The sequence below is a fragment of the Schistocerca cancellata genome, chromosome 4 (assembly GCF_023864275.1).
Source record: "Schistocerca cancellata isolate TAMUIC-IGC-003103 chromosome 4, iqSchCanc2.1, whole genome shotgun sequence".
Taxonomy (NCBI): Eukaryota; Metazoa; Arthropoda; class Insecta; order Orthoptera; family Acrididae; genus Schistocerca; species Schistocerca cancellata.
Genome location: NC_064629.1, coordinates 287092774 through 287120070, shown reverse-complemented (window position 1 = coordinate 287120070; position 27297 = coordinate 287092774). Strand labels below are relative to the sequence as shown.

General features: G+C 40.8%; 1 protein-coding gene across 2 annotated transcripts in view; it reads left to right on the top strand.

The window, feature by feature from the left end:
- The window catches only part of LOC126183421 (serine/threonine-protein kinase Pak), a 113103-nt gene that overhangs the window by 73567 nt on the left and 12239 nt on the right, over positions 1–27297 (top strand). For both annotated transcript variants that reach the window (XM_049925372.1, XM_049925373.1), the window contains exons 7-9: positions 8776–8901; positions 23922–24071; positions 26915–27097. In XM_049925372.1, the coding sequence (XP_049781329.1) occupies positions 8776–8901; positions 23922–24071; positions 26915–27097 (459 nt within the window). The remainder of the gene's footprint in view (positions 1–8775; positions 8902–23921; positions 24072–26914; positions 27098–27297) is intronic.

Sequence of the window (27297 nt, the reverse complement as noted above, 5' to 3'; positions counted from 1 at the left end):
TGATAGAAAAAAGATGTAACACATCCCTAATTCTGAATGATGGGGAAAAATATGGCTGATGTGCGGGTTTCTGGGATAATTTTGGTACAGGTATTATAGGGTCAATAAATTCTAACTGTTGTCCAGTGTAAATTCTGTTTCTCCTACTGCATAATTAGTAGCCAAACTTAGTTTTTTATTGTTCTGTAGGTGGATCATACTGTGAAACTTGTAATAATTTATTTATTTATTTATTTATTTCATCCAAGGATCATCTCACGATGATACAGGAGTTGTCATGATAATACACTGTAGCTCAGAATATAGATACACACAGTATACTTAACTACGCTCTATAAAGATAGGACAGATGGTTGGCCATTGTCTCAATGAAAGGAACCATCCCTGCATTTGTCTGATGCTGTCTAGGAAAAGCACCGAAAACTCAAATCAGGGAGGCCGAACAAAACTAACTCCATCATCCTGAATACCCAAATACGAGGTCAGTGCTTTATCAACTGCACCACATCATTCAGTTGGTCCCTGTTATACAGTGTTCTTTGATTTACACACAAATATCTTCTGATAACTAATAATATAAAAAAATAGTTTTGCTCTTAATCCTTGCACGCACCAGGGATGCCCGCTGATGAAGTCTGAGTCATGAAGGTACTGCTATGCCACTTGCTATAACTCCAGGCTGTTTGAATAACCAATTGCTGGGCCACCAACAATATGCTTCATGTTTCCTTTCTTCCTTCCCTCTTTTCACCTTGGGGGGAAAAACTCACAGTAATGTCACTGTAAAGATTTATTAGTCTCTCTCTCTCTCTCTCTCTCTCTCTCTCTCTCTCTCTCTCTCTCTCTGTGTGTGTGTGTGTGTGTGTGTGTGTGTGTGTGTGTGTGTGTTTGTTTGTTTGTTTTTCCCCCTATATTCCCTTCATATCATACTTTATATTTCAACAAAGCTGGGCAAGATGGGGTGATACACTAGACTTGTATTAGAGGATGGCAGTAGAAATTGTGGTCCAACCATCTATATTTAAGTTTTCACTGGTTTTCCTAATTTTATTTAGGCAAGTATCGGGATGTCCTTTGAAAAGGAAATTTCCGATTTTCTTTCCTATCCTTTCTTAATCCGATATTGTGTTCAGTCTCTAATGACCACTATCATTGTTGGGATATTAAATCTGATCATCCTTTTCTTTCCTGAAATTACTGTGCACTAACATTTGCACTTTGTGTTAACACTTCAGAGACTGGTGTTATGAGGACAGTCAGCTTCTACACTGGTGTCCAAAATGAAAGCAGTAAACTACTATTTCCCTGCCCTGTGTCTAATTCCTGATATAAGCATAGAAACTGTCAACAGATGTTGTTACAATCATGTTCTGCATGGAAGATGGCATTCTGATCCATGGACAGCCATGCCAGCAGTGACATGAGGGGACATATCAAGTAGGGTATCATCGTCTGGAAATGGTTATGTTCAGCTATTTGAACACCATTTGCAGCCATTTATGGACTTCGTGTTCCCAACAATGATGGAATTGTAATGATAATGCGCCATGTAACCAGGCCCAACTGTTCTCATGATTGGTTTGTAGAACATTCTGGACAATTTGAGTGAATGATTTGAATACCCAGATCACTCGACACTTTTGCAGGGTAGTCCCACATCCACAGTTGATGTGTAAACAGTGACAGAGGGTGCAGTATGGCATATAGAAGATGCCCACAGACACTTTGCAGTGGAAGGCCATAGGAAGAATGGAAGGAGGGGGGTCACAAACAGACGTGGCTTGATAGCTTAATGTGAATCGTTCTGTTGTTTCTCAGATGAGATGACAGTTTATAGAGACTGAAACTGTATTCCAGAGACAAGGACAGGGACAATCCCGTGTGACATCAGAACAAGTGGACTATTATATTGCTGTAAGGGCATGACGGTATCGCCTTAGTACTGCACTACAACTGGTATCTGACCTCGCAGCATCCCCTGGATGTGTTGTATTGAGGCAAATGGTGTACAGAAGGCTTCCGCAGAGTGGCCTTTGTTGGAGACATGTTGTCTGTTTACCTCTGGCGTCTTCACAGGAGAGAACGTCTAGAGTGGAGCTGTCAACATGCCACCTGGATGGTCGAACGGTGGGCAAATCTTCTTTTCACAGGTGAGTCCCGATTTGGTCTGGAGTGTGGTTCTCGACTGGTTCACATCTGGAGGGCATGTGGAACAAGATTTTAGGACCCAAACATTGTGGAAAGACACAGATATCAAGGTGGTCCCTAAAGAGACAGATATCGAGGTGGTCCCTAATGATGTGGGCAGGGATTATGTTGGCCACTCGAACCTTATGTTGGCCACTCGAACCCCTCTTCATGAAATTGTATGGGCGAATCAGCAAGATTTAACTGCTGTCAAGTTCCATCAGGAGATCGTGGGATCTCATGCGCGGTTGTTGCGAGATGCTGTGGGCCCAGTCTTTGTACTGGTGGACGATAATGCTCCACCTCATAGAGCAAGTGTGGCTGATGTTTTCTGGGAGATGTTCCACGCATGGTGTGTCCTGCTCGCTCTTCTGATTTTGATCTTGTAGAGCATGTGTGCACACTGGACTCGCATTCGGGAGGACGACGGTTCAATCCCGTGTCCGGCCATCCTGATTTAGGTTTTCTGTGGTTTCCTTAAATCGCTCCAGGCAAATGCCTGCATGGTTCCTTTGAAGGGGCACGGCTGACTTCCTTCCCCGTCCTTCCCTAATCTGATGAGACCGATGACCTTGCTGTCTGGTCTCCTCCCCCAAACAATCCAATCCAGAGCATGTGTGGAACCCATTAGAGAGGCAGGTTGCATCTTATCAGGCATCCATCAACCACTCCCCAAGACTTAAGAGCAGCTCTGCAAGAAGAATGGGTGTTACTGTCTCAACATGAGATTGATGACATCGTTCACAGCACATCCCATCGTTGTCACGCCTGTATTGGTGTCAGAGGTGGTCACACGCCATACTGAGCACATTAACCAGTTGTCAGAATATGTGTGCAAATCTGTTAAGTTGGAAAAAAATGAAGAAAATTTTTGTCTTCCGTTACGCATGTTGCAGTTGATTATGTTCTGTATTCTTTACATTGTTTCTACTTTACTATCACCTGTTTATACTGTTTGGTGGAAAAATAAATGCAGCCTTGAAAAATTTCCGTTTGTTGCTTCAGTTATGGACACTAGTGTATTTGTACCAAATGTGTACATCTTGGAGACCAATTCAAGTTTTAATTTCTACTTTTTTCCCTTCCTAAGGGCATGTCATCAAACTGAGAAGAGATCTGTATATGATCGGGGTGCTGAAAATGATGGGTGCCATGGGGCTGTGTTCCAGTATCACTGCTAAATCTTGATTCTATCGATGATCATACATTAAATGTGACAGATGATTCAAAAATTTTTTCTGTTTGTGGGTGCTATGAGTCCCATTGTGGAAGACATCAAATGCAATGTAAATGGTTCAGCATATAGAGTTGTAGGTAAAATCAGCTCATGGCTTACAGAGAACAGACTGTCCTTAACTGCAACAAAAGATAGTGCATACAGTCTCTGGCATGGAAATTTCATTAAAACACTTCTGTTTCAAATTCTCTGGGGTAAGGATATTATTACATTCAGGACCTTGTGCTAAAGTGTAATGTTACTGTTTTGCCTAGAAGAAAAATCTCCACTGACCATGAAGTACAAAAGCTTGTCTAGTTTCCTAACCTTTATCATCTCTCAGATAAATACTTGTGGGAATTTCAATGCTTTCACACACAATATTTGTAGGCCTGAAAAGGGAAGTTACAATGACTTACAGGGACAACCAACAAAATTTGTTCAGGGCACTTTTCAGGCACCTCAAAATTGTAATTCTTGTCATGGTACACACTGTGTTGTCAGTATCTTAGTTGGGTGAATGGTTGGATTTAAAGTTATTGTGTAATTCGTTCAAGTAATCTAAAATTTCAACAAGAAATCAGGCTAGTAGTAGAAGTAGTAGTAGTAGTAGTAGTACAGGATGTAATTATTATTGAAGTCATTGGCACACTGACTGGACACAAACCTATACCGAGTGGTATCCAATAAGCACTGTTTTGTATGTTGTACTTTTATGCGCAAATAATGTTAGGAACATTCTTGTCACAAATAGTTCAAAATCAGACGATTTTCAACTTTGAAATCAACTATTCTTAACATAAGTACACAAAATATGATTGGAGAACACCTGAAGTTATATTGATTGAATTAAAAACTGACTTCAGTTGTAAATAATGTATCAGGAGCTGATGATGGTGCTATAAGCCTCTGAAACTAGCTGTGCAAGAAAAGATAAATTATTTAAAACTGAAGCAGATTTTTAATTCAGTTAATAAATCTTGACATAAGATCTGAAAAATACATGTAAGATAAGACAAGAGGGGGGAGGGGAGTGGGGGGGGGGGTATATACTTAGCATCTTGATCAGCAGACCCTCTGCCATTGTTCTAACATTTCGCTAAGTTCAAAGTTGAAGTAATTATAAATTTAGTACACAGTTAACTATTAAGAAATGATGTGGGATGAGTTAACAGGTTCATAGCTCAAAGCATACTGAGCTCGAGTTGCAGCAAAGCAAGCTATGTTACTGAAATGGGTAGTGAACAGAAAATGGAAATATCTAAGTTCAGAAAAAGAAGTATATCGGGTAATGAAAAATTGTTAAGGGATGAGAAGTTGACGAGTTACTATCATGAAGAAATATTATTCAGAAATTCAAACTTGGGGCTAATCTGTAACTTACTTTGAGGTAAAAATCGTTGTTTACATAATTCCAAGAGATATTAGTAAATCACATCACAGATAGTAGTAGCAACTCTGGGAATGTGAATTTCAATTCTTCCTCTCCACAGACAATTATTCTACTAGAAAACAAATTTAGTGCACAGAACCACATGAGTTAGAGATAACTGCACCTATTTCAACTTAGTTGTACAATGAGTCACATCTGTGTTGGCTTTATAAATAGTTAGAATGGTCTTGTCCTAATGTCTTACATAGACAGCAACGTGTCAGTTTGATAGAATGCAAAATATACTAAGAAACATTTCACAGTGTAGAGCTTCAGGTGGAAATCTAAGAATCTTCTCCCATAGTTCAGACCTGGTCATATACAGTGAAAAGAGAAAATCTAGCCCGTGGCAGCACTTTTGAGATACCTGTTTTCAGTTAGAGATTAATACATAATTTAGTGGAATAAAGACAAACAAGACGGTCAACATTGCACTATTAGATATCTAGTTTATATGGTAGTTTCAAGAAAGTAACTCTGTGTCATTGAGGTTTCCCAATAAAGTTGACCTCGTCCATTGTTGCCTGTTTTACAACATTGTGTGAATCTGCAATTCATACACTCAGCTGGCAAAAGACATGGGATAACTGCTAATATCATGTAGAACTTCCTTTTGCTCAGCTTAATGCAGCAATAGCAGTAGTATGGACTCGGCAACTCTTTGGAAGTCCCATGCAGAAATACTGAGCCATGCTGCCTCTGAAGTCATCTATAATTTCGAAAGTGTTGCTGGTGCAAGATTTTGTGCATGAGCTGACCTCTCGATTATGTCCTGTAAATGTTTGATGGGATCTATATTAGGTGATCTGGGTGTTCAAATCATTTACTCAAATTGTCCAGAATGTTCTAAAAACCAATCGTGAGAACAGTTGTGGCCTGGTTACGTGGCGCATTATCATTAAAATTCCATCATTGTTTGAGAATATGAAGTTCATGAATGGGTACAAATGGTGTTCAAATAGCTGAACATAACCATTTCCAGGCAATGGGCAGTTCTGTTGGACCAGAGGAACCAGTCCATTCCATGTAAGCACAACCCACACCATTATGGAGCCACCTCCAGCTTGCACAGTGCCGTGTTAGCAACTTAAGTCCATGACTTTGTGAGATTTGCACCACAAATCAGGACTCATCTGACCAGGCTTACAGTTTCCCAGTCCTTTAGGGACAATCGGATATGGTCACGAGCCCAAGAGAGGCACTGCAGGTATTGTTGTACTGTTAGCAAAGGCACTCGCATCAGTCATCTGCTGCCATAGCCCATTAATGCCAAATTTCACTCCACTGTCCTAACGGGTATGTTTGCTGTACGCCCCACATTGATTTCTGCTGTTATTTTATGCAGTGTTGCATGTCTGTTAGCACTGTTTCCATAAGTGAAGATTGTTAAAAGGATGGTGGCTATGAGTGAAGAGCTCCTGCAGACAAAATATGGTGAATGTCCCCATCTGTCACTAGATAATTGAAAAATATTGGTTCATCAATGAGTTTGAAGGATGAAGATATGTATACATTTAGTGGAAATTTGTTTGAAACTGAAATAAAAGGGCCTGTCTACAAATTTTTTCTAGTATCTCCTGTGTTTTATTTCTTGGGATAAATCTGTGAGTTTTAATGTGATTAACAAAATTTCTTACAGTAAGGTTGTATTTTATCTTGTTACAGACACATTATTTGCCCATTATCGTTGTGAAAGTAAAACTATTTGGTGGATGAGGTTGAGGGAAAAGGGGGGAGGAGGGGTAGGCTGAAATGGAAGAAGACATTTATTGACTGTGTAACCTGGCATACAAATACTAGCTGGCAGAACAAAATAAAAAATCAAGATTACAAACTGAAAGCATTTTTCAGCACCCACAATAACATGAAAGTGTGTGGCATAATTTGGACTAAGAGTGATAGGGATGTTAGATAGAAACATAATACATAAAGATTTGAGGATGTAAGTATAATATGAGTGGTAGAAGTTTTTGTCAGCATTGAAATGAAGGAGCAAAAGTTCCTCCATGCCACTTGTTACTCAGCCATACTTTACCAACTATCATCATTGATATATGATTGTTATTTTGATGTCCATGTCTGTACAAAAGATTTAATAGTTAAAAAAAGAAAAATAGTTAAATGTAATATGTTACTTCTGTTTTAATGTTTTGTTTGTTTTTGTTTTCAGTATCTACATTAGTACAACAGATTGTTGGCATAGTTTAGCTTGTTACCTGTTAGTTAAATATTTTGACTTGGACTCAACACTGATGTTTGTGCGAAGCTTACACAGTCACAGAAAATGTTATTGCTAATTCACCTCTGTTATTGCTGTGTATATTTCAAGTGTAAAATTAAGCACAAAAAAGAAATATTGTGAAGTTACTATATGTGTGTGAGTTGAAAATCTTTTAATAGTCACATTAAGTTTTATTTTGGAATTTTAATTTCCTGATTTGATGATAGATTTTACACAGAAAATAATCTGTGTAAAGTGGTATTTTAGTTTTAGTACTTGTTGATACTGAAATTCTGAATTTTGTTATAAAATTTCACTTTCTCTTGCTTTTTTGTGGATGCAGCTTATTCTCACCAGAGTGGGGAATCTATAAGGTAAATTTCTGTATTGTTCCTACAGCTTTTTCGTTGCTTCCTGATGTGTTTCTCACCTACTAATGCATGATTTAATCTGTTCTAAATCAAAATACATAAAAAGTAACATCTGAAACTTATTTGATGAATTTTTTAAAAATTAGTGTTTTCTCCAAAACCTGTGAGTTCTCACCTGCTGGAAAATTTCTTCATTTTACAATGAATTTTAATATTATAATATTAATTGAAGCGTGTGATGATATGGTTAATCTACACTTGGTACAAGGTGTGCTACTGTAACAGTGAAACTGTTTTGTTGTTAACTGGCCTTGTCTATAATCATGCATATTCCTGGCATGTGCCCTGTCTTATTACAACAACTTATTTTGATTTTGGTGTGTGTGTGTGTGTGTGTGTGTGTGTGTGTGTGTGTGTGTGTGTGTGTGTTTTTTTTACGAAGGTCAACAGGAAAGCTTTCAAGTAATACTTTAATTTTAAATGTGTGTTTTCTTTCTTTTTCTTTAGTAGGTTTTTCTTCTTTCGTATATTTTCCACCACTACAACTCTGTACTTACATGTCCTTTGAGCTAATTGTCCAGTATTTCCATAGTGTTGAACATACTCATCTCATCCTTGTGAACTTTGAATGTCCTTTTAGCTGGATATCATTATTCTTTTAGCTTATTATAGAAGTAAATGATCAATGTGAAATCTTGTGAAATGAGAAAGCTAGACTTCAGGAAGGATGCCTCACACGTATCAGCCATTTATTTAATTCAGTATACCACTTAAATTGAAACTACAAATACTGTAACCAGTCACATTTATTTTTCTCCTCACTATGTGTTTTGAAGGATTACACCTCTAGCGTCAGGTGCATTTGTGTAAATTAATATGACATAGGCAAATTGTATGTACAAAATTTCTGGGCAAGTTGTGAGACTGTCTGATAGTATAAGGGGAAAAAATATTGGTAAATGGTTCAAAGTTACATGGAGGCTTTGATGGCATAGGTAACCCATCAGTGCTTACTGGTTGCTTTTTTTAGTCATATTTACGTTACACACACTTTCTATAAACTGAACTAGGCAAAGATTGTATATTAGGAGCTAACAAGTGTAAAAAAATGTATATAATAATTATGCTGCAAACAGAGGTGAATTTTATATAACTTCCTTTGCATTCACTAATTATTATTATTATTATTATTATTATTATTATTATTCTGTGTGTGTGTGTGTGTGTGTGTGTGTGTGTGTGTGTGTGTGTGTGTGTGTGTGTGTGTGTGTGTGTTTTGGGGAGAGATAATGCATGTACTTATGCCCACATTATTTAAATATTGATGTGACAATATTAATAATTTTAGGTGATCATGGAGTTACTTGATGGTGGTCCTCTTACTGATGTAGTAACAGAGACTGTTATGAAAGAAGGTCAGATAGCAGCCGTTTGCAGGGAAGTTCTTAAGGCTGTAAGCTTTCTTCATGGGAAGGTGAGTGTTTGACATTACACTCAAATTTTTAAGTGCAGTAAGCTGACTATCTTGTTGTTGTGGTTTTCAGTCCAGAGACTGGTTGGATGCAGCTCTCCATACTACTCTATCCTGTGCAAGCTTCATCATCTCCGAGTAACTACTGCAACCTACATCTTTCTGAATCTGCTTTGTGTATTCATCATCTCTTGGTCTCCCTCTATGATTTTTACCCTCCATACATCCCTCCAGTACTAATTGGTGATCCCTTGATGCTTCAGAATGTGCCGTACCAACCTATCCATTCTTCTAGTCAAGTTGTGCCACAAATTCCTCTTCTACCCACTTCTATTCAGTACCTCCTCATTAGTCACGTGATCTACCCATCTAATCTTCAGCATTCTTCTGTAGCACCACATTTTGAAAGCTTCTGTTCTCTTCTTATCTAAACTATTTATTGTCCATGTTTCACATCCATACATGACTACACCCCAGACAAACATCCATACATGGCTACACCCCAGACAAACATCCATACATGGCTACACCCCAGACAAACATCCATACATGGCTACACCCCAGACAAACATCCATACATGGCTACACCCCAGACAAACATCCATACATGGCTACACCCCAGACAAACATCCATACATGGCTACACCCCAGACAAACATCCATACATGGCTACACCCCAGACAAACATCCATACATGGCTACACCCCAGACAAACATCCATACATGGCTACACCCCAGACAAACATCCATACATGGCTACACCCCAGACAAACATCCATACATGGCTACACCCCAGACAAACATCCATACATGGCTACACCCCAGACAAACATCCATACATGGCTACACCCCAGACAAACATCCATACATGGCTACACCCCAGACAAACATCCATACATGGCTACACCCCAGACAAACATCCATACATGGCTAAACCCCAGACAAACATCCATACATGGCTAAACCCCAGACAAATACTTTCAGAAAGGACTTCCTGACATTTAAATCTGTACTCGATGTTAACAAATTTTTCTTCAGAAACGCTTTCCTTGTCATAGCCAGTCTACATTTTATATACTCTTTCCTTCAACCATCATCAGTTATTTTGCTCCCCAAATAGCAAAAGTCATGCACTACTTTAAGTGTCTCATTTCCTAATCTAACTCCCTCAGCATCACCTGGTTTAATTCAACTACATTCCGTTATCCTTGTTTTACTCATCTTTCATCTTCCTTTCAAGACACTGTCCATTCTGTTCAACTGCTCTCCCAACTCCTTTGCTGTCTCGGACAGAATTACAAAACTGGCAAACCTCAAAGTCTTTATTTCTTCTCCATGGATTTTAATTCCTTTGCTGCTTGCTCAATTTATAGATTGAATAAGATCGGGGATAGGCTACAACCCCGTCTCACTCCCTCCCAATCACTGTTTCCCTTTCATGTCCCTCGACTCTTATAACTGCCACCTGGTTTCTGTACAAATTGTAAATAGCCTTTCGCTCCCTGTATTTGTCCTCTGCCACCTACAGAATTTGAGAGGGAGTATTCCATTTGACATTGTCAAAAGCTTTCTCTAAGTCTACAAATGCTAGAAACGTAGGTTTTCCTTTCCTTAATCTGTGTTTTAAGATAAGTCATAGGGTCAGTACTGCCTTGTGTGTTCCAACATTTCTACGGAATCCAAACTGACCTTCCCCGTGGTTGGCTTCTACCGGTTTTCCCATCCTTCTGTAAATAATTCGTGTTAGTATTTTATTAAACTGATAGTTCAGTAATTTTCACATCTGTCAACACCTGTTTTCTTTGGGATCAGAATTATTATATTCTTCTTGAAGTTGGAGGGTATTTCATCTGTCTCGTACATCTTGCTCACCAGATGGTAGAGTTTTGTCAGGGCTGGCCCTCCTGAGGCTATCAGAAGTTCTAATGGAACATTGTGTACTCCCAGGGCCTTGGTTTGACTTAGGTCTTTCAGTGCTCTGTCTTATTCTTCACACAGTATCATGTCTCCCATTTCATCTTCATCTAAATCCTCTTCAGTTTTCATAATGTGGCCCTCAAGTACATCACCCTTATATAGACCCTCTATATACTCCTTCCAACTTCCTGCTTTTCTTTCTTTGCTTAGGACTGGTTTTCCATCTGAACTCTTGATATTCATGCAGGTGGTTCTCTTTTCTCCAAAGGTCTCTTTAATTTTCCTGTAGGCAGTATCTATCTTACCCCTAGTGATATATGCCTCTACATCCTTACATTTGTCCTCTAGCCATCCCTGCTTAGCCACTTTGCACTTACTGTCAGTCTCGTTTTTAAGACATTTGTATTCCTTTTCACCTACCTCATTTACTGCATTTTTATATTTTCTCCTTTCATCAATTAAATTCAATCTCTCTTCTGTTACCCGAGGATTTCTACTAGCCCTCGTCTTTTTACGTACTTGATCCTCTGCTGCCTTCACAATTTAATCTCTCAAAGCTAACCATTCTTCTTCTATTGTATTTCTTTCCTCTGTGCTTGTCAGTCGTTCCCTAATGCTATCCTGGAAACACTCTACACACTCTGGTTCTTTCAGTTTATCCAGTTCCTATCTCCTTAAATTTCCACCTTTTTGCCGTTTTTTTTTCAGTTTTAATCTACAGTTCATAACCAATAAATTGTGGTCAGAGCCCACATCTGCCCCAGGAAATGTCTTACAATTTAAAACCTGGATCCTAAATCTATGTCTTACTATTATATAATATCTCTGAAACCTTCCAGTGTTTCCTGGCGTCTTCCACGTATACAATCTTTTTTCATGACTCTTAAACAAAGTGTTAGCTTCTGCCAGGTGGCTTCCTCCTTCATTCCTTATCCCCAGCCCATATTGACCTACTAATTTTCCTTCTCTCCCTTTTCCTACTATTGAATTCCAGTCCCCCAGGACTATTAAATTTTTGTTGCCTTTAACTACCTGAATAATTTCTTTTATCGCATATACATTTCTTTAATATCTTCATCATTTGCGGAGCTAGTTGGCATATAAACTTGTACTACTGTGGCAGCTGTGGGCTTTGGCTACAATAATGCATTCACTATCTTGGCTACAATAATGCATTCACTATGTTGTTCATAGTAGCTTATCCACGTTCTTATTTTTTTTGTTCATTATTAAACCAACTCCTGCATTACCTCTGTTTGATTTTGTATTTATAACCCTGTATTCACCTGACTGGAAGTCTAGTTTCTCCTGCCACTGAATTTCACTAATTCCCCCTATATCTAACTTTAACCTATCCACTTCCCATTTTAAATTTTCTAATATACCTGTCCGATTGAGGGATCTGACATTTCACACTATTCTGTAGAACACCAGTTTTCCTTTTCTTGATAACGGTGTCATCCTGAGTAGTTCCTGCCAGGAGATCAGAATGGGCAACTACTTTACCTCTGGAATATTCTACCTGAAAGGATGCCATTATCATTTAACCATACAGTAAAGCTGCATTCCCTCGGCAAAATTACGGTTGTAGTTTCTAGTTTCTTTGCTTTCAGCCATTTGCAGTACCAGCAAGGGCATTTTGATTGATGTTACAAGACCAGATCAGTCAATCATCCCGACAGTTGCCCCTGCAACTACTGAAAAGGCTGCTGCCCCTCTTCAGGAACCACATGTTTGTGTGGCCTCTCAACCGATACCCCTCCATTGTGGTTGCACCTACGGTGCAGCTATCTGTATTGCTGAGGCACGCAAGCCTCCCCACCAACGGCAAGGTCCATGGTTCATGGGGGGGCTGACTATCTTATTATCATAACAATATTCTGGATAATGTTTTAAAATATAACAGCTGGAATCCAAAACTAGTAAGAATGCGTCTTTGGTAAAAAGAAAAGGGTTTGTTTGTTGTAGATTCAGAAGCTTTAAAAATAGCCGTGTATGCTTGGAAATATACAGATATTTTCAGAGATTGGTTATCACAAGTTGGTGCACATATCAGCCCTCATTGGTCCATGCAGTTAAACTGTATCCAGTGTCTTGGAAATGTAGAAATGTAATTGAATGTCCGCAGTACAGATGTGAACAGGCTTTGTCTTACAGTTGGGAGTTCCAGAATCATAAGACGGAAGAGGGTTATTGTAACACGCTGTGAATCACTCATTTCCACCTTCAGCAGGCAATTCTATTATTTCTAGAATCTATTTCTATCACCATGGCTGTTCAGCATATGCACAGAAACTTGGAATTTGTGGCACATAAGTCACATTAGTCCCATCTCTGACAAATCTCCATTATGCCTGTTTTGTTTGGTATCTGAGGAACATTGGGAAGATGTTTTGTGCACCTAATCGTATACAGAGTGAAGTCGAACAACACCGACAAAAGTTTGGAGGTTGTTGTGGTATATTGTCAGAGTATTTTGATATAAGAGGTCCGTGATATCTGGTGACTCATAACAGGGTAATAATGTAATTATAATTTATTCAGTTTGGCACCCCAATTACACTGACTCTTCATGTGATATGCAATCACCACAATGTAAAACACAAAAAGAATTGTGCAACAACCCACAGACAGCTGCAAGGTACTTCTTCTGATTGGGTTGCTGAGAGCAAACCTCTATTTTGGTGTAAGAAAAACAGTAGTGACTACCATTTGGAAACGATTGCTGTCACTTTCAAGAAGTCGTTCACTGAACAATTCTTGCCATACCTTTTTTTAAAAATTGGTCATCATAATTATCGTGCAAGTTATCATTCAGCTGTACCAAGTACGAGCACCAGGGAATGGGTATTGTGTTCTGGCTGAAAAATAAAAATATTACGGACAACATAAGCTGGACTCGTTCAGATCTCCTGCAACTTGTTAATTTATAAAAGTCAAGTAACAGAATGTACAAATTTGACTTTCTTACATGTGAGTGTGGTCACACTGTTTTCCGTTTAACCACATACCCGCATCATTGTCAGTACAATCTGATAGAAGTAATTTGCACGCAGTTTACAAACTATGTGGGGGGAAAAACGAAATATTCTAGATAACAGATACTGAAATGCCTGTGAGTGAAGCAATAGACAGCAGCCCCTTCAGCGTGGCATGCTGAAAAGTTTCAAAAATGTCTGACAGGGAGAAGAAGATTGATAAAAGCCTTGAAACTATCATCCTAAACTTACAATCAGATGGTTCAGAGATGGACTCAGATAGCAGATGGTATCATGATGTAGACTTTGAAACAAAGTAAAGTAATAATCTCTTGGTCTTAAACACCCATGGTTTAAAAATGTTTTTGTCAACATATCGATTGCATACATAGTACATGAGGACTTCCCAGCTCTTATTGATTAGGGATATGTAGCCTGTGAAGTTTTCAGACTGTAATGTTCAACACAGTGCCCAAGGAGAAGTTACTCACTCACAAGAATGTGGCCGGGTAAGATCGTCCAAAACTCCAATATTTTGACAAATAACCCCCTGTCATTTTGAAGGCATGAATTGCAAAATGCTTTTAAATGAAAGGGAGGGTTACGTGTTGCGATATTGGTATTGTTGATGTTATTGGTCAGCATTCTGTCGAATTAATGGTTAATTGTTTGCTTGTTCAGTGGATTGTAAATCCGTTCTCCCACTGTAATGTTGAACAAATTAGCTAATGACTGTTGACACTGCAGAATGTGACAACATACTGACAATTTTTATGATAGTGTTTTGCACTAGTCTTTGTTACCAGTAATTCATTTTCACGCATAATGATTCCACATTAAACTGCAGTGAAATACACCGAGATATGCGCATTATACACATTAAGAAAATTATGATAATGTCGTCTTTGTCACGTTAAAGGCATTCTTAGTTAACATCAACTCTCAGTGTCCAGTCTCAAATGTAGGGTCATGAATTTTACAGTGTGTATTTAAAGCAAACCTGATCTGCATCCTCTTAGGCAACTGGTGCAAAATTTGACAATATTATAAAAAGGGTAGATTGCACCTCCACGCATCTCTGCTATATGGTGAGAAACAATCTGTCCTTTTCATAATTTTGTCATTAGTCCATCCTGGATTTTCCATTGTTTGGTGCAAAATTTGAATAGACACCATCTTTCAGATGTAGAAACAGGCCTACCAACTTTTGTTTTTGTCTTACAATTCCTCCTTGGTGTTTTTTTTTTTTTTTCCATTTGTGTATATCATTTTGAACACATTCTCTCTAAACCTAGTGTACCAAGTTACCTCTCTGGATGTATTTTACCCCGTAAAAGTTAAACTGAACACAAACAAAAAATACATATCGCATTATTTTTCCCCTGTACACACCCGCAAAGTTTCATCAAGATCATTTATATACACTTGGGGATGTTCCCTTGTTAAAGGATTACCACAAAAACATGTATCATAAAGTAAAAAGTGAAGAGTGTTGTTTGATGAAACAATTCTTTCCAAAATTAACACTGGAATTAAAAATTATGGGATATAAGGTTCTCTTGGTGTGATGTATATGAAAAAATGGTGCTTTACATTACGTGTGGACCTAAAGTCCAATAAAAACCTTCTTTTGGCTACGTGGTTTCAAAAAGTCTGTTTCATAGAAATCTGGAATAAGTACACACAACGTACTCTCATGTTATATGACATAATTTCATAACAGTAGATGATGGTAAAGTTGGACAAAACTTAATAATTATGTTAAAAGATAGACTAAAACATACTCAGTTGACTTTGGAACTGCAGCATGAGTTTCGTGGGGTTCTCTGTTGTACAATCTTCTGTGATACATACCCATAAAAATAAAAATAATTAGCTTTATTATAGTTTATGTAACTTTTGTACATGATATTTGTGCATGAATCTTAAAATTCTGAGATTCCTTCAAAAAATACAGCCATCCTCATCAGCACAGTAAGACTGAACCATTCAAAAATCATATTTCAAAATCTTGTGGTTTGAAAGAAATACTTCAAATACTGTCATTGCTTGAACACCATAGATAAACTCTTGATATTACATTCCACCCCCCTTTTCCTGCTTCGAAAATTTTGGTTCTGTATGGGCCACATGTTTCTGCTAATAACAACAAATCTATATTATAATAATCAGTAAGAAAACTTTCATGTATAGACAGATCAGAGATCTTCAAAGCTCTAGAAAAACAGTTTACCAGATTTTAGAAATGTCACAGCAGTTATTCAAAAATTTAACACATCTCACATGTTGTTCTGCCTTTAATGTTAAAATATTGATGAGGCTGGAGTAAGTGGTAGCGGGCAGATACAGAGCGACTCGTACTATGGGAACACATGGAGAGATAAGAACTTTGGGGTTTTGACGGTGGTCTAGGAATGTCATATGGTTTGACAAGGAGGATGTGGAGGTTAGGAGAGTAGTGAGAGGCAACCATGGGTGTTATCAGGGACAGATGACTTCACTTCAGTGTTTGACTTGTAAAATTCATAGCTCTGGCAGAGTAATCTATTGAGAGGCATATGAGGCTAGGTGATGCTAAGTGGTGATGTTTGTGGTCAAGATCTGTGGTGTGGTTTCAGCATAGAGAAACCTGGGAGAGATTAGTAGTGTAGGTGTTCATGTATTTCAACCAGATATATCTACTAGAAATACATACTCTGAAGGCAAGAGTTAACATTTGATGTGGTCAATGTGCCAACAGTTGAAATTGCTTATTGGATGGTTTGGTATGTACTGAGGTTGGACTGTGACCCTCAATGAATTGGAAGTCAGCTTCCAAGGAGATGGCTATGTATTTGGAGGAGGACCAAGTGAATTTAAATCAAGGAAATAAATTAATCAGCTGCAGAGATCGGAGTAGTTCAGCTTCCTAGAAGTACAGACCACAAAGATATTATCTGTGGAATTGAGGATTTTGTCTTCCATGTGGCCTATGGAAAGGTTTGCATGGGATGAGGCCATCCTGGTTTCCATAGGTGTCACTGTGATTTTCTCGTAGGTCTCGTGTTCAGAGGTGAAGTATTTACGGGTAATGGTGAAGTTGGCTAGTGACTTGTCTCATCTATAACTAAATCTTAATTGTTTCAGGTGAACTATGTTTGGCATGTTACTGTCTGCATTACCTTCTACTTCGTATTTACTTCCCCTTCTCTTCACAGCTGACAGCTACCTCACAACTTAGGATGGTCATAGTGCTGCCACCCCTACCTCTCTCCACAGTGTTAGGCAACCAATCCCTCTTGCCTCCCTGAAGAAAGAAACACGCAGCTCCAAAAACTAGCATTACTATTTTCAGTTGCCACTATTTCTATTGACTGAACTAAGAACTGTCCCTTCTGAAGTGCTGGCAAACCATTTTGTTTCTTGGTAATTTTAATAATTTTCTTTATTGTCTTAGTCCATATCAATTCAGGCAGGCTAGGAAAAAATCTTACCTCCATAGTCTCAGAGGTTATTGAATTTAGCATATGTTAAAATTAAGGACTAAGTAAGGAACACGTATTTGTTTGTTTTCTCCAAAAAAAAAAAAAAATTCTGCTCCAAGATACAGTCCTCCAAAGTTGACGCTGCGCATGCAATTTTGAAGATGCAAATTTTGGAAAAATTTTAAAATGCTTTATCTCTGGAACAGTTCTAGATATTTTGTTCATTTTTTTATTTGAAAGATAATTGCTTTATGATTACAAAGAAATCCTCCATTTGGACTTACCTGTCAAAGTTCTTTTACTGTAGCATTCTGAACTTTTTTATAATTTATGGAAAAACTTTTTTTTCAAAAATGCCAAATCATAAAATTTTGATTTTTTTTTTTTTTTTTTTTTTTCTGTTGATTAGTACCATATAGTTCTACATTCCCTGAAAAAGAGCGCTTCCACTTTCAGGTGGAAAAGCTTGGTTGTGAGTAATTTGGGGGCTCCTACCTACCTACCTACAATGTAGCCAAATATTTAGCATCTGTTATTGGCCCTCGCGTCGGCAAATGTGAACATCATATTCCCAATTCTATGGTGTTTATTCAGAGATTGAAGTCCCTGTTTCTTAGTCCCTGTGATTTGCTTGTGAGTTTTGATGTTGTGTCGCTTTTTACTCAGGTTCCTCTAGAAGAATCCTTGCAAGTAATTGGTGAGAAACTGGATGAGGAGACAACCAAGCTTTGCCGCCATGCGCTGATGTTGACATACTTTTTATTCAATGACAAATATTTTGAACAGACTGACGGAGTGGCTAGGAGAAGCCCATTGTCCCCAATAGTCGCCAATCTTTTTATGGAGGATTTTGAGAACTTGGCACTGAAGACGGCGTCTTTAAAACCAACCTGTTTCTGGAGGTATGTTGACGATACGTTTATGGTGTGGCCTCGTGGGAGAGAAGCTCTTGACTGCCTCCTAGATCATTTTAATTCCCTGCATCCTAGCATCAAGTTTATCATGAAGGTGGAAAGTGATGGAAAGCTTCCGTTTCTGGATATTCTGGTGTGCAGAAAGGATGATGGAACACTACGCACATGGAACATTACCTGCATGCTTCTAGCTGTCATCCATCGTTCCAATGTACGGGGGTCCTGCAGACGTTGGCGAGAAGACCTTATGCCATTTCAGATGGAGAAAGCTTGACACACGAAGTAGACCATCTCAAGGTTGTGTTCAAGCAGAATGGCTATACACATAAACAGATCCGTCGTGCTTTCCAGTTTGGACCTTCGCCTGAGCCTCCAGAAGATACCTGCAAATCGGTGCCTTTTTTACTTTTTGGTGGGAGCATTTCCTCGAAAATAGGAAAAATTCTTAAAAGATATCATATCAAAAGTATTTTTTGTCCGCCAGCCAAGATTAGAGCACTTCTTGGCTCAGTTAAGGATGACTTGGGTTTGAGGAAGCCCGGTGTATACAAGATCCCCTGTGGCCTATATAGGGTCTGCTGCTTGTGCTAAGAAGTCAGTTCCGGCAAGATCGTGTACCAGCACTCTCACCTGAAAATGGCGGCCAGTTGGACCGCTGAAATATTGTGTCGAGATGATGCTATGATCCGGCTGCACACCCGAGAAGAATATTATCAATCTTCAAAACATTGTGAACAGGAAGTGAGCACCGATGGCGTTGACGCAGTCATTCAGCTGGAAACCCGTATCCAGCACCTTGTCTATGTGGTAGCATAAAGTTCACTACAGTTTCGTTTAACTCATGACTGGTGTCTATAACCTCTGCAATCCACCAGTCACAGTCCTACACTCACGCCACAAACATCCCCCTTCTCAGGTTGTGAATCTGAAAATTATCCTACTGTTTCTGAGGTGTTGGCCAAATGAATGACATTTCTTCTTTCTTGCTCTTAAAAGTGCGTGCAATATGAGTTCGCCCATAACTTTGAGTCCAAAAATGTGCCTTCTGAATTCCTTTCACAGGGGTCGTTTGTTTGGACCATTATTCTTTTTTTCTGCTCACGGAATTCTTAGATTTCCTCTTTGGACAAAAGTTGAGGGTTGTGGGTGTGTAAGATTTCACAACTCTCGTAAAATCCTCAGCATTCTGAATCGCAGCTGTATTTGGTCTGGAAAGATTGTTTAGTAGCATAGAGCTTCAGCAGGCCTCCTACACCATCACAAGGCCCCTCCCCGTGACCAGTAGTACTGTATACCCAGTCCGTTGGCACAAGCGACCTACTCAATTCAAACAGCTGGTAACAGTTTTTAAAATGACTAGGGGCACCACCAGAAATGATGATGATCTTCTCTGCCCCTGTTTGCAGCTGAAGAATTTTGCACATTGCTAACAAAGCATGTGCTGAGTCATGTCCTGTGTCATCACTTACAACTGCAGCACTTGTGGTCTTGTTTTGAAAATGTGTCACTCCTGTAAAAATTGAAACCTGGTCATTTCTCCAATGATACCCTTGTACTTCTTGTGGGAGAATTGAAGACCGGTTCTCAGCAAAATCACAGTGAAGCACTAAATATAGTTCTTCATCCAGTATACACACTCTCACTTGTGCAATGTGTTGTTGTTGCAATTTCTTTAGATGCTGATGTGTTACTGCTTTTACTGACCATTTATCAAGTTCATTAATGAAACTGTCAAAGGCAACAGTTTTCTTAATTAGTTTATTTTCCTCCCATGTCACATATGTAATGTCTGCAGAGTTATCTGCTACGTCTTCCAGGCCAAGTGTCTGTAAAGACAGTCTTCCTTTTCCAGGGCAGTCACCATATTGTTGAAACAAACAAGTCTTTCGCTTTGTTGCAGATTACTAATGACTTCACATGCCCAACCAAGGTGTCATATGTCACATGCTCCAGTAAGTTCTTCATAGTTACTTCTTCAAAATTCATGCAGTACACACATAAACAGACATCTCTAGGTGGGTGTGGAACTACCCACTTAGGTTGTAGTGTATAAAATTTTGATCTTCCAATATATGAAGTTTTATATTTGCTCTTATAAATTGCGAAAGTTTCTTCAATACTACGAGTCATGTACCTCTTCACTTTCACAACTTTTGGCCTTCAGTTGTTACAGTTATAGCAGTTATAGTGTCTCTTTTTGTTGGCACTCTGGTGAGAACAGTCCCATTTATCTTCCAGATAAAATGACTGCACTATTTGAAGTTGAACTGCTTCTACAGGATGACCATAATAGGGATCTGGTCTTCCAAAGACTCCTTTTACAGACCTCACATTTCTTGCTTTGCCTACCATGTACTTTGATACTGATGGAACATGGTTCAAAATTGTTTTGTTTGGAAATGTCTCTGGAATTACAGTTAAAACTTGCACCTTTTCACTTTACGATGCAGAATATTCAACAGCCAAATTGATATTTGTGAAAAATTCCTGGCAAGAGGTACAAGAGTGCTGTGGTTCATTTCCTTCTGAAGATGGAATTTCTACTTTGAAGGGTGTGGCTAGTTTTGAGAGTGTATTCATCCATAGCTTTAGTAATTTATCTGCCCTTTCTTGATGCATAGAGCTTATGACTTGACTTCACTGAGCACGGTTTCTTAACAGCTGACTGATTCAGGGAGTTAATTCTTCCTCTATGAATGCATCATTGTTGTTATTCTGTCTAAACATTTAGAACAAAAAAAGTCGTCACTGGCAACATCTTCACTTTGAAACAGAGTCTTCAAGTGAGAACACTTGTTTCCAACCTCAACAAAGTCTGTTTCTTTGTTTGTCTTATATATCACACTTTTATGGATATGCAAATAGTTAGCACACTTCACTCTCCTGTGGCCCCAGTCAGAAGACATTTCAAACAGTCTTTTTCACAAAACACACTGCAACTGTGTCAAGTGGGAAATTCCTCACGAAAACACAGAACTCGCTGGATGGTCTCAGATTCCTTAGAAGCCTCTTCAGTAAACAAATTAGCACTGAACAACTACAATTCAGAAACCTGGAATGAACAACCATGACAAAGAAACTGACAAGAAAGTACAATAAAGTGTAAAAAGTATCTGAAACAATGAATGTGAAAAGAAATAACTGCAACAAAAACAATAGAAATAAACATTGTAACAAAGAAATTAGTAAGAAACAACTCCATTGAAGACATACATTATCCTTGAAAGTTAAAAAAAATGATTTTTCAAAGTAAAACCTGTCCAACGTAAAAGTGGAAGCTCTCTTTTACAGAGAATATGGTACTACGTGGTACTAATCAACAGAAACAAAATCTAACTTTGCTGGATTGGCATTTTTGAAAAAAAATTTTTTTTTTCTGTAAATTATAAAAAAATTCAAAAGGTGACAGGTAAAAGAACTTTGGCAGATATGTCCAAACGGAGGATACTGTAGGAAGCATTAACTAAATATCTTTAAAATAAAAAAAAAACTCTAACAAAATATCTAGCTCTGTTACAGATATACAGAATTGTAAAAAAAAATTCCGAAATTTGCATCTTCAAAATGGTGTTTGCAGTGTCATCATTGGAGGCCTGTATCTTGAGACAGGACTTTTTTTTGTAGGAAACAAAAAAATACATGTTTCATACTTACTGCTGAATTTTAACATATGCTAAATTCAATAACATCCAAGACTATAAAGACAACCTCCCTGCCTGAAGTGATAAGGATATTGAATTTTCCATTCGTTGAAATATCACAAGTAACTCCTTTTGTTACCCTTTCCTGTTATAAGTGTTTTCTTTAATTTTGTGCATGTATTATGTAGTTCAGTTGGTGAAATTGACTGCGAAATACTTTAACATAATTATTACTTCAGATTTAATGTTTTCTAATTGTGAATAAATCTCTGAAATGTTATCCTTCACAGTTGTATCGACAACAGTGAATGTTTTCAGAACATATTATTTCTGCTGATTACCTGAACGAGACTGCAGTTTCTTGACTTTAAGTTTTGGCTTACATCATCTTGGCCCCTCTCTTTAACTGTAATAATTTTCTGAGGAGATGTGTCATGCTGTAAGCTGCACAATATATGCATGTTATCCTATGTAATGTATAATTTTTATAACAATTAATGGTTCCGTATTCAAATAATTTAGGAGTAAAGTACCAATTGTACAGTTACTGTCAGTTGAATACACAGTGCCAGGATTGCAGTCTGGCAGGTTGACTGGGATTATGGGGTAGTATCAGGTAGAGTCAATAAGGAGAGGAAAGATTTGGGAAGTGGGAGTGAGGTAAAAAGAGGCTGTGAGTGTGAGAGAGGGCTGGAGAATGGTGGCTGGTGGCAAGGAGGCAGGTAGCAAGTGTATGAGATAGGAATGCACGAGGAAGAACAGAGATTCTTTCAGGGAGAGCACAGTAAACAGCTACATTAGGGCATCCATGATTGTTGGCAGATTTTAAGAAGCATGTAGAGAGAAACTGTGTGTGGGGGGTGGGGGTGGGTGGGGTGGTGGGGGGGGGGGGTGTTGTTGGAGTTAGGTGGGAGATGGATTCAGAGGAAAGATTCTTAGATTGACCTAAGGATTTGAGTAGGGATTGGCGGTTATGCTGTACTTCTGGGAAGGGTTCAGTGTGGTAGGGCTGTGATTTACAATGACAGTGGTGGAGCCATGTCTTCAGGGAGGGCGGTTAAATCAGGGTATGTCTTGATGTTGCAGATGGCTGTTATATCTTCTGTTGAGAAGTTTGTGTTCTTGAAAAGGGTCCTGGGGAAAGATGGTGAGGCAAAGTTGGAGGTAATGAATTTCTGGAAGGTAATTAGGAGATGGTTAAATGAGGGAGGGCACAGGCCATGGTTGGGTGATTGTGTGTACTGGGAGAGGCAAAGTTAGGCATTGGGAGTAGATTGTCTTTGGTTGGAGAAATTGGTAGCAAAGAAGTGTGTCAGTTGTAGGACTCTGGAAAAGGTGAACAGGTCTTTGATGAGTCCAGTATGGTTAAACTTGGGTGAGGGGGCTGAAGGTGATGCCCTCAGATAGGAATGAATCTTCTGTATGGTCGGAGTTTTAGTTGGATAGGTCAACAACAGTCTTTTGGGTTTGTTTACTTCCTGACTTGGGTGTTGTTGGAGGGAGGGGTTTAGTTTTGGAGGATGTGGCAGATGGTAAAGGTCAGCAAGCTAGGATCCAGGTTCTATAAGGGTTGAAGTTGATGTGAGATGGTTCACTGGGGGTAGAATGGTTGAGGATGGGTGTTGATGGGTAGAGGTGCTCAGAGTAAGAGTACAATATAAATAAATTTGATAATTTTTTGAGTTGGTGTCTGGAGTGCTCATCCAAGTGTTGGAAGACAAGACTTCCAATTTAGAAAATTGGAATAGGTAGTTGGGATTGTGCAGTAACATTATCTTGTGGAGAGAGCAGAGGTAATTCTGGGATGTATGTGCTATGGGGATTGTTTCTAAAGTATCAGGTTGTTGAGGTATAAGGAGTGGTGGAATCTGAAAATTAGATGGTCATTGTGAAACAAGTGGTGGCAGCCAGAGAGGAAAGTTTTTATGGTCAGTTAGTCTAGCATGTAAAAGGATTCATTCAAAAGCTAGCAAAGTGTCCATTCTGTTTTGTGTAAATGTCAGCAACTCAATGCTTCTACTATTCAGCCAGTTGTTACTTTAACTCCTAAATTATTTAAGTTCTGTCATTGGCATGAAATATTTCATCTCCTTGAACAAAACTTTACAGGGCATCATCCATCGAGATATTAAATCTGACAACGTTCTTCTAGGAATGAATGGTGCAGTAAAAGTCACAGATTTTGGTTTCTGTGCCAACATTGTTGGAGATGAAAAGAGACAGACATTGGTTGGTACACCATACTGGATGGCACCAGAAGTAAGTTCAAAAACTGTTTTATTGAAAATAGTTCTAGATTTTTCTGATACTGCGCCGAATGCATACGTAATTAATTTATATCTAGCAACAAAGTTAAAAAAATAGAGACCAATATTTGTGAAAAATTTCAGAAAGTGGATAAAAATGGCCCCAATGTTTACAGACCTGGAGAGGAGGTACGTTGTAGACTGAGGTTGCTGGAATAAGGTTGGGATAGCTGATACTGATTGTGAGAAGTGTATTGCTCATTCCAGACATGAGGAAAGGTATCCCCCTCCCCTCCCACTCTCTCCCCCTCCCAACTCTCCCCCCTCCCACTCTCTCCCCCCCTCCCACTCTCTCCCCCCTCCCACTCTCTCCCCCCTCCCACTCTCTCCCCCCTCCCACTCTCTCCCCCCCTCCCACTCTCTCCCCCTCCCACTCTCTCCCCCCTCCCACTCTCTCCCCCCCCCCACTCTCTCCCCCCTCCCACTCTCTCCCCCCTCCCACTCTCTCCCCCCTCCCCACTCTCCCCCCCTCCCACTCTCTCCCCCCTCCCACTCTCTCCCCCCTCCCACTCTCTCCCCCCTCCCACTCTCTCTCCCCCCTCCCACTCTCTCCCCCCTCCCACTCTCTCCCCCCTCCCACTCTCTCCCCCTCCCACTCTCTCTCCCCCCTCCCACTCTCTCCCCCCTCCCACTCTCTCCCCCCCTCCCACTCTCTCCCCCCTCCCACTCTCTCCCCCTCCCACTCTCTCCCCCTCCCACTCTCTCCCCCCTCCACTCTCTCCCCCCTCCCACTCTCTCCCCCCCTCCCCTCTCTCCCCCCCTCCCACTCTCTCCCCCCTCCACTCTCTCCCCCCTCCCACTCTCTCCCCCTCCCACTCTCTCCCCCCTCCCACTCTCTCCCCCTCCCACTCTCTCCCCCCTCCCACTCTCTCCCCCCTCCCACTCTCTCCCCCCCTCCCACTCTCTCCCCCCTCCCACTCTCTCCCCCCTCCCACTCTCTCCCCCCTCCCACTCTCTCCCCCCTCCCACTCTCTCCCCCTCCCACTCTCTCCCCCCTCCCACTCTCTCCCCCCTCCCACTCTCTCCCCCCTCCCACTCTCTCCCCCCTCCCACTCTCTCCCCCCTCCCACTCTCTCCCACTCTCTCCCCCCTCCCACTCTCTCCCCCCTCCCACTCTCTCCCCCCTCCCACTCTCTCCCCCCTCCCACTCTCTCCCCCCCTCCCACTCTCTCCCCCCTCCCACTCTCTCCCCCCTCCCACTCTCTCCCCCCTCCCACTCTCTCCCCCCTCCCACTCTCTCCCCCCTCCCACTCTCTCCCCCCTCCCACTCTCTCCCCCCTCCCACTCTCTCCCCCCTCCCACTCTCTCCCCCCTCCCACTCTCTCCCCCCTCCCACTCTCTCCCCCCCCCCTCCCACTCTCTCCCCCCCTCCCACTCTCTCCCCCCTCCCACTCTCTCCCCCCCCCCCTCCCACTCTCTCCCCCCCTCCCACTCTCTCCCCCCCCCCCTCCCACTCTCCCACTCTCCCCCCCTCCCACTCTCTCCCCCCTCCCACTCTCTCCCCCCCTCCCACTCTCTCCCCCCCTCCCACTCTCTCCCCCCTCCCGCTCTCTCCCCCCTCCCGCTCTCTCCCCCCCTCCCGCCTCTCCCCCCCTCCCGCTCTCTCCCCCCTCCCGCTCTCTCCCCCCCTCCCGCTCTCTCCCCCCTCCCGCTCTCTCCCCCCTCCCGCTCTCTCCCCCCTCCCACTCTCCCCCCTCCCACTCTCTCCCCCCCTCCCACTCTCTCCCCCCTCCCACTCTCTCCCCCCCTCCCACTCTCTCCCCCCCCTCCCACTCTCTCCCCCCTCCCACCTCTCCCCCCTCCCACTCTCCCCCCTCCCACTCTCCCCCCTCCCACTCTCCCCCCTCCCACTCTCCCCCCTCCCACTCCCCCCCTCCCACTCTCCCCCCCTCCCACTCTCTCCCCCCTCCCACTCTCTCCCCCTCCCACTCTCTCCCCATTCCCACTCTCCCCCCTCCCCCCTCTCCCCCCTCCCCCCTCTCTCCCTCCCCCCTCTCCCCCCTCCCCCTCTCCCCCTCTCCCCTCTCCCCTCTCCCCCCTCTCCCCTCCCCCTCTTTCCCCCCTCCCCCTCCTCCCTCTCTCCCCCTCCCCCCTCCTCCCTCTCCCCCTCTGCACTCTGTCCCCTCTGCACTCTGTCCCCTCTCACCTTCATGACTGTTTTAATTTCTCTGTTATTGTCTGGAAACTGTATGAGTCCCATTTCAGTCGTGCTACACTATACTTGACAGGTCAAGGGATTGAACTGCCAGCCTTAGTGTGAAGTCAAATATGTCTGTGTAGTTGGACTATTGAACAGTTGCTTGTGTTTTGTGTATGTTCTTTCCTTTTTGTAACCCCTATATTGTAGTCATTTCTGAAGTATTTTTATATCTGAAACTTTTTTGCATTTATCGTTGTACTCTGCCTTGCATTACACAGACATAATCACAAAATTTGTTATTATTGTCACATCCATCAGTAGATTAAATAATTCTCTTAGTGCATTTATAATAAGTGCTGTAAAATTGCCTGTTACTCGAGGTATTATGAACAATAAAATAAAAAAGGAGAAAGTGTAATTGTCTTCAAATAAAATCATTATCAATGTATTGTTTTGCTTGTGGAGTGTATGATGATACGTTTTTTTCTCTCTCTCCAGGTAATGTTGAAGTAAATTATCAGAAATAGTTAATGCAAACACCTCTTTTGTGTTACGCAGGCAGTACTCCACATAACCTCTTGCATTAAATTTGTAAGTACTGATCTGATGTGTGTATGGGGGTTTGTGTTTCACCAATTAATATTTGCTTTTTGCAGGTTGTGACGAGAAAGCAGTATGGTAAGAAAGTTGATATATGGTCCCTTGGTATTATGGCTATTGAAATGATTGAAGGAGAGCCACCCTATTTAAAAGAAACCCCACTTAGAGCATTGTATCTGATAGCAGCGAATGGAAGGCCAGCTATACCTCGTTGGGAGAAATTATCTCCAGAATTCAAGGTGAGGCCCTCTACACTACCACTTTTAGATGATTCTGTCATTTCTGCATTATGTTACACAGTGCTATTTAGAGTTAGACATGCTCAAATTGTTTGCATAGAATATTAAAAATTTCTGTTAAAGGCAACACAGTGCCCAAGTCTTAGCTGATACAGTAGGGAGATCAACAACATTGACTTAGTCTATCATTGCAAGTAAGT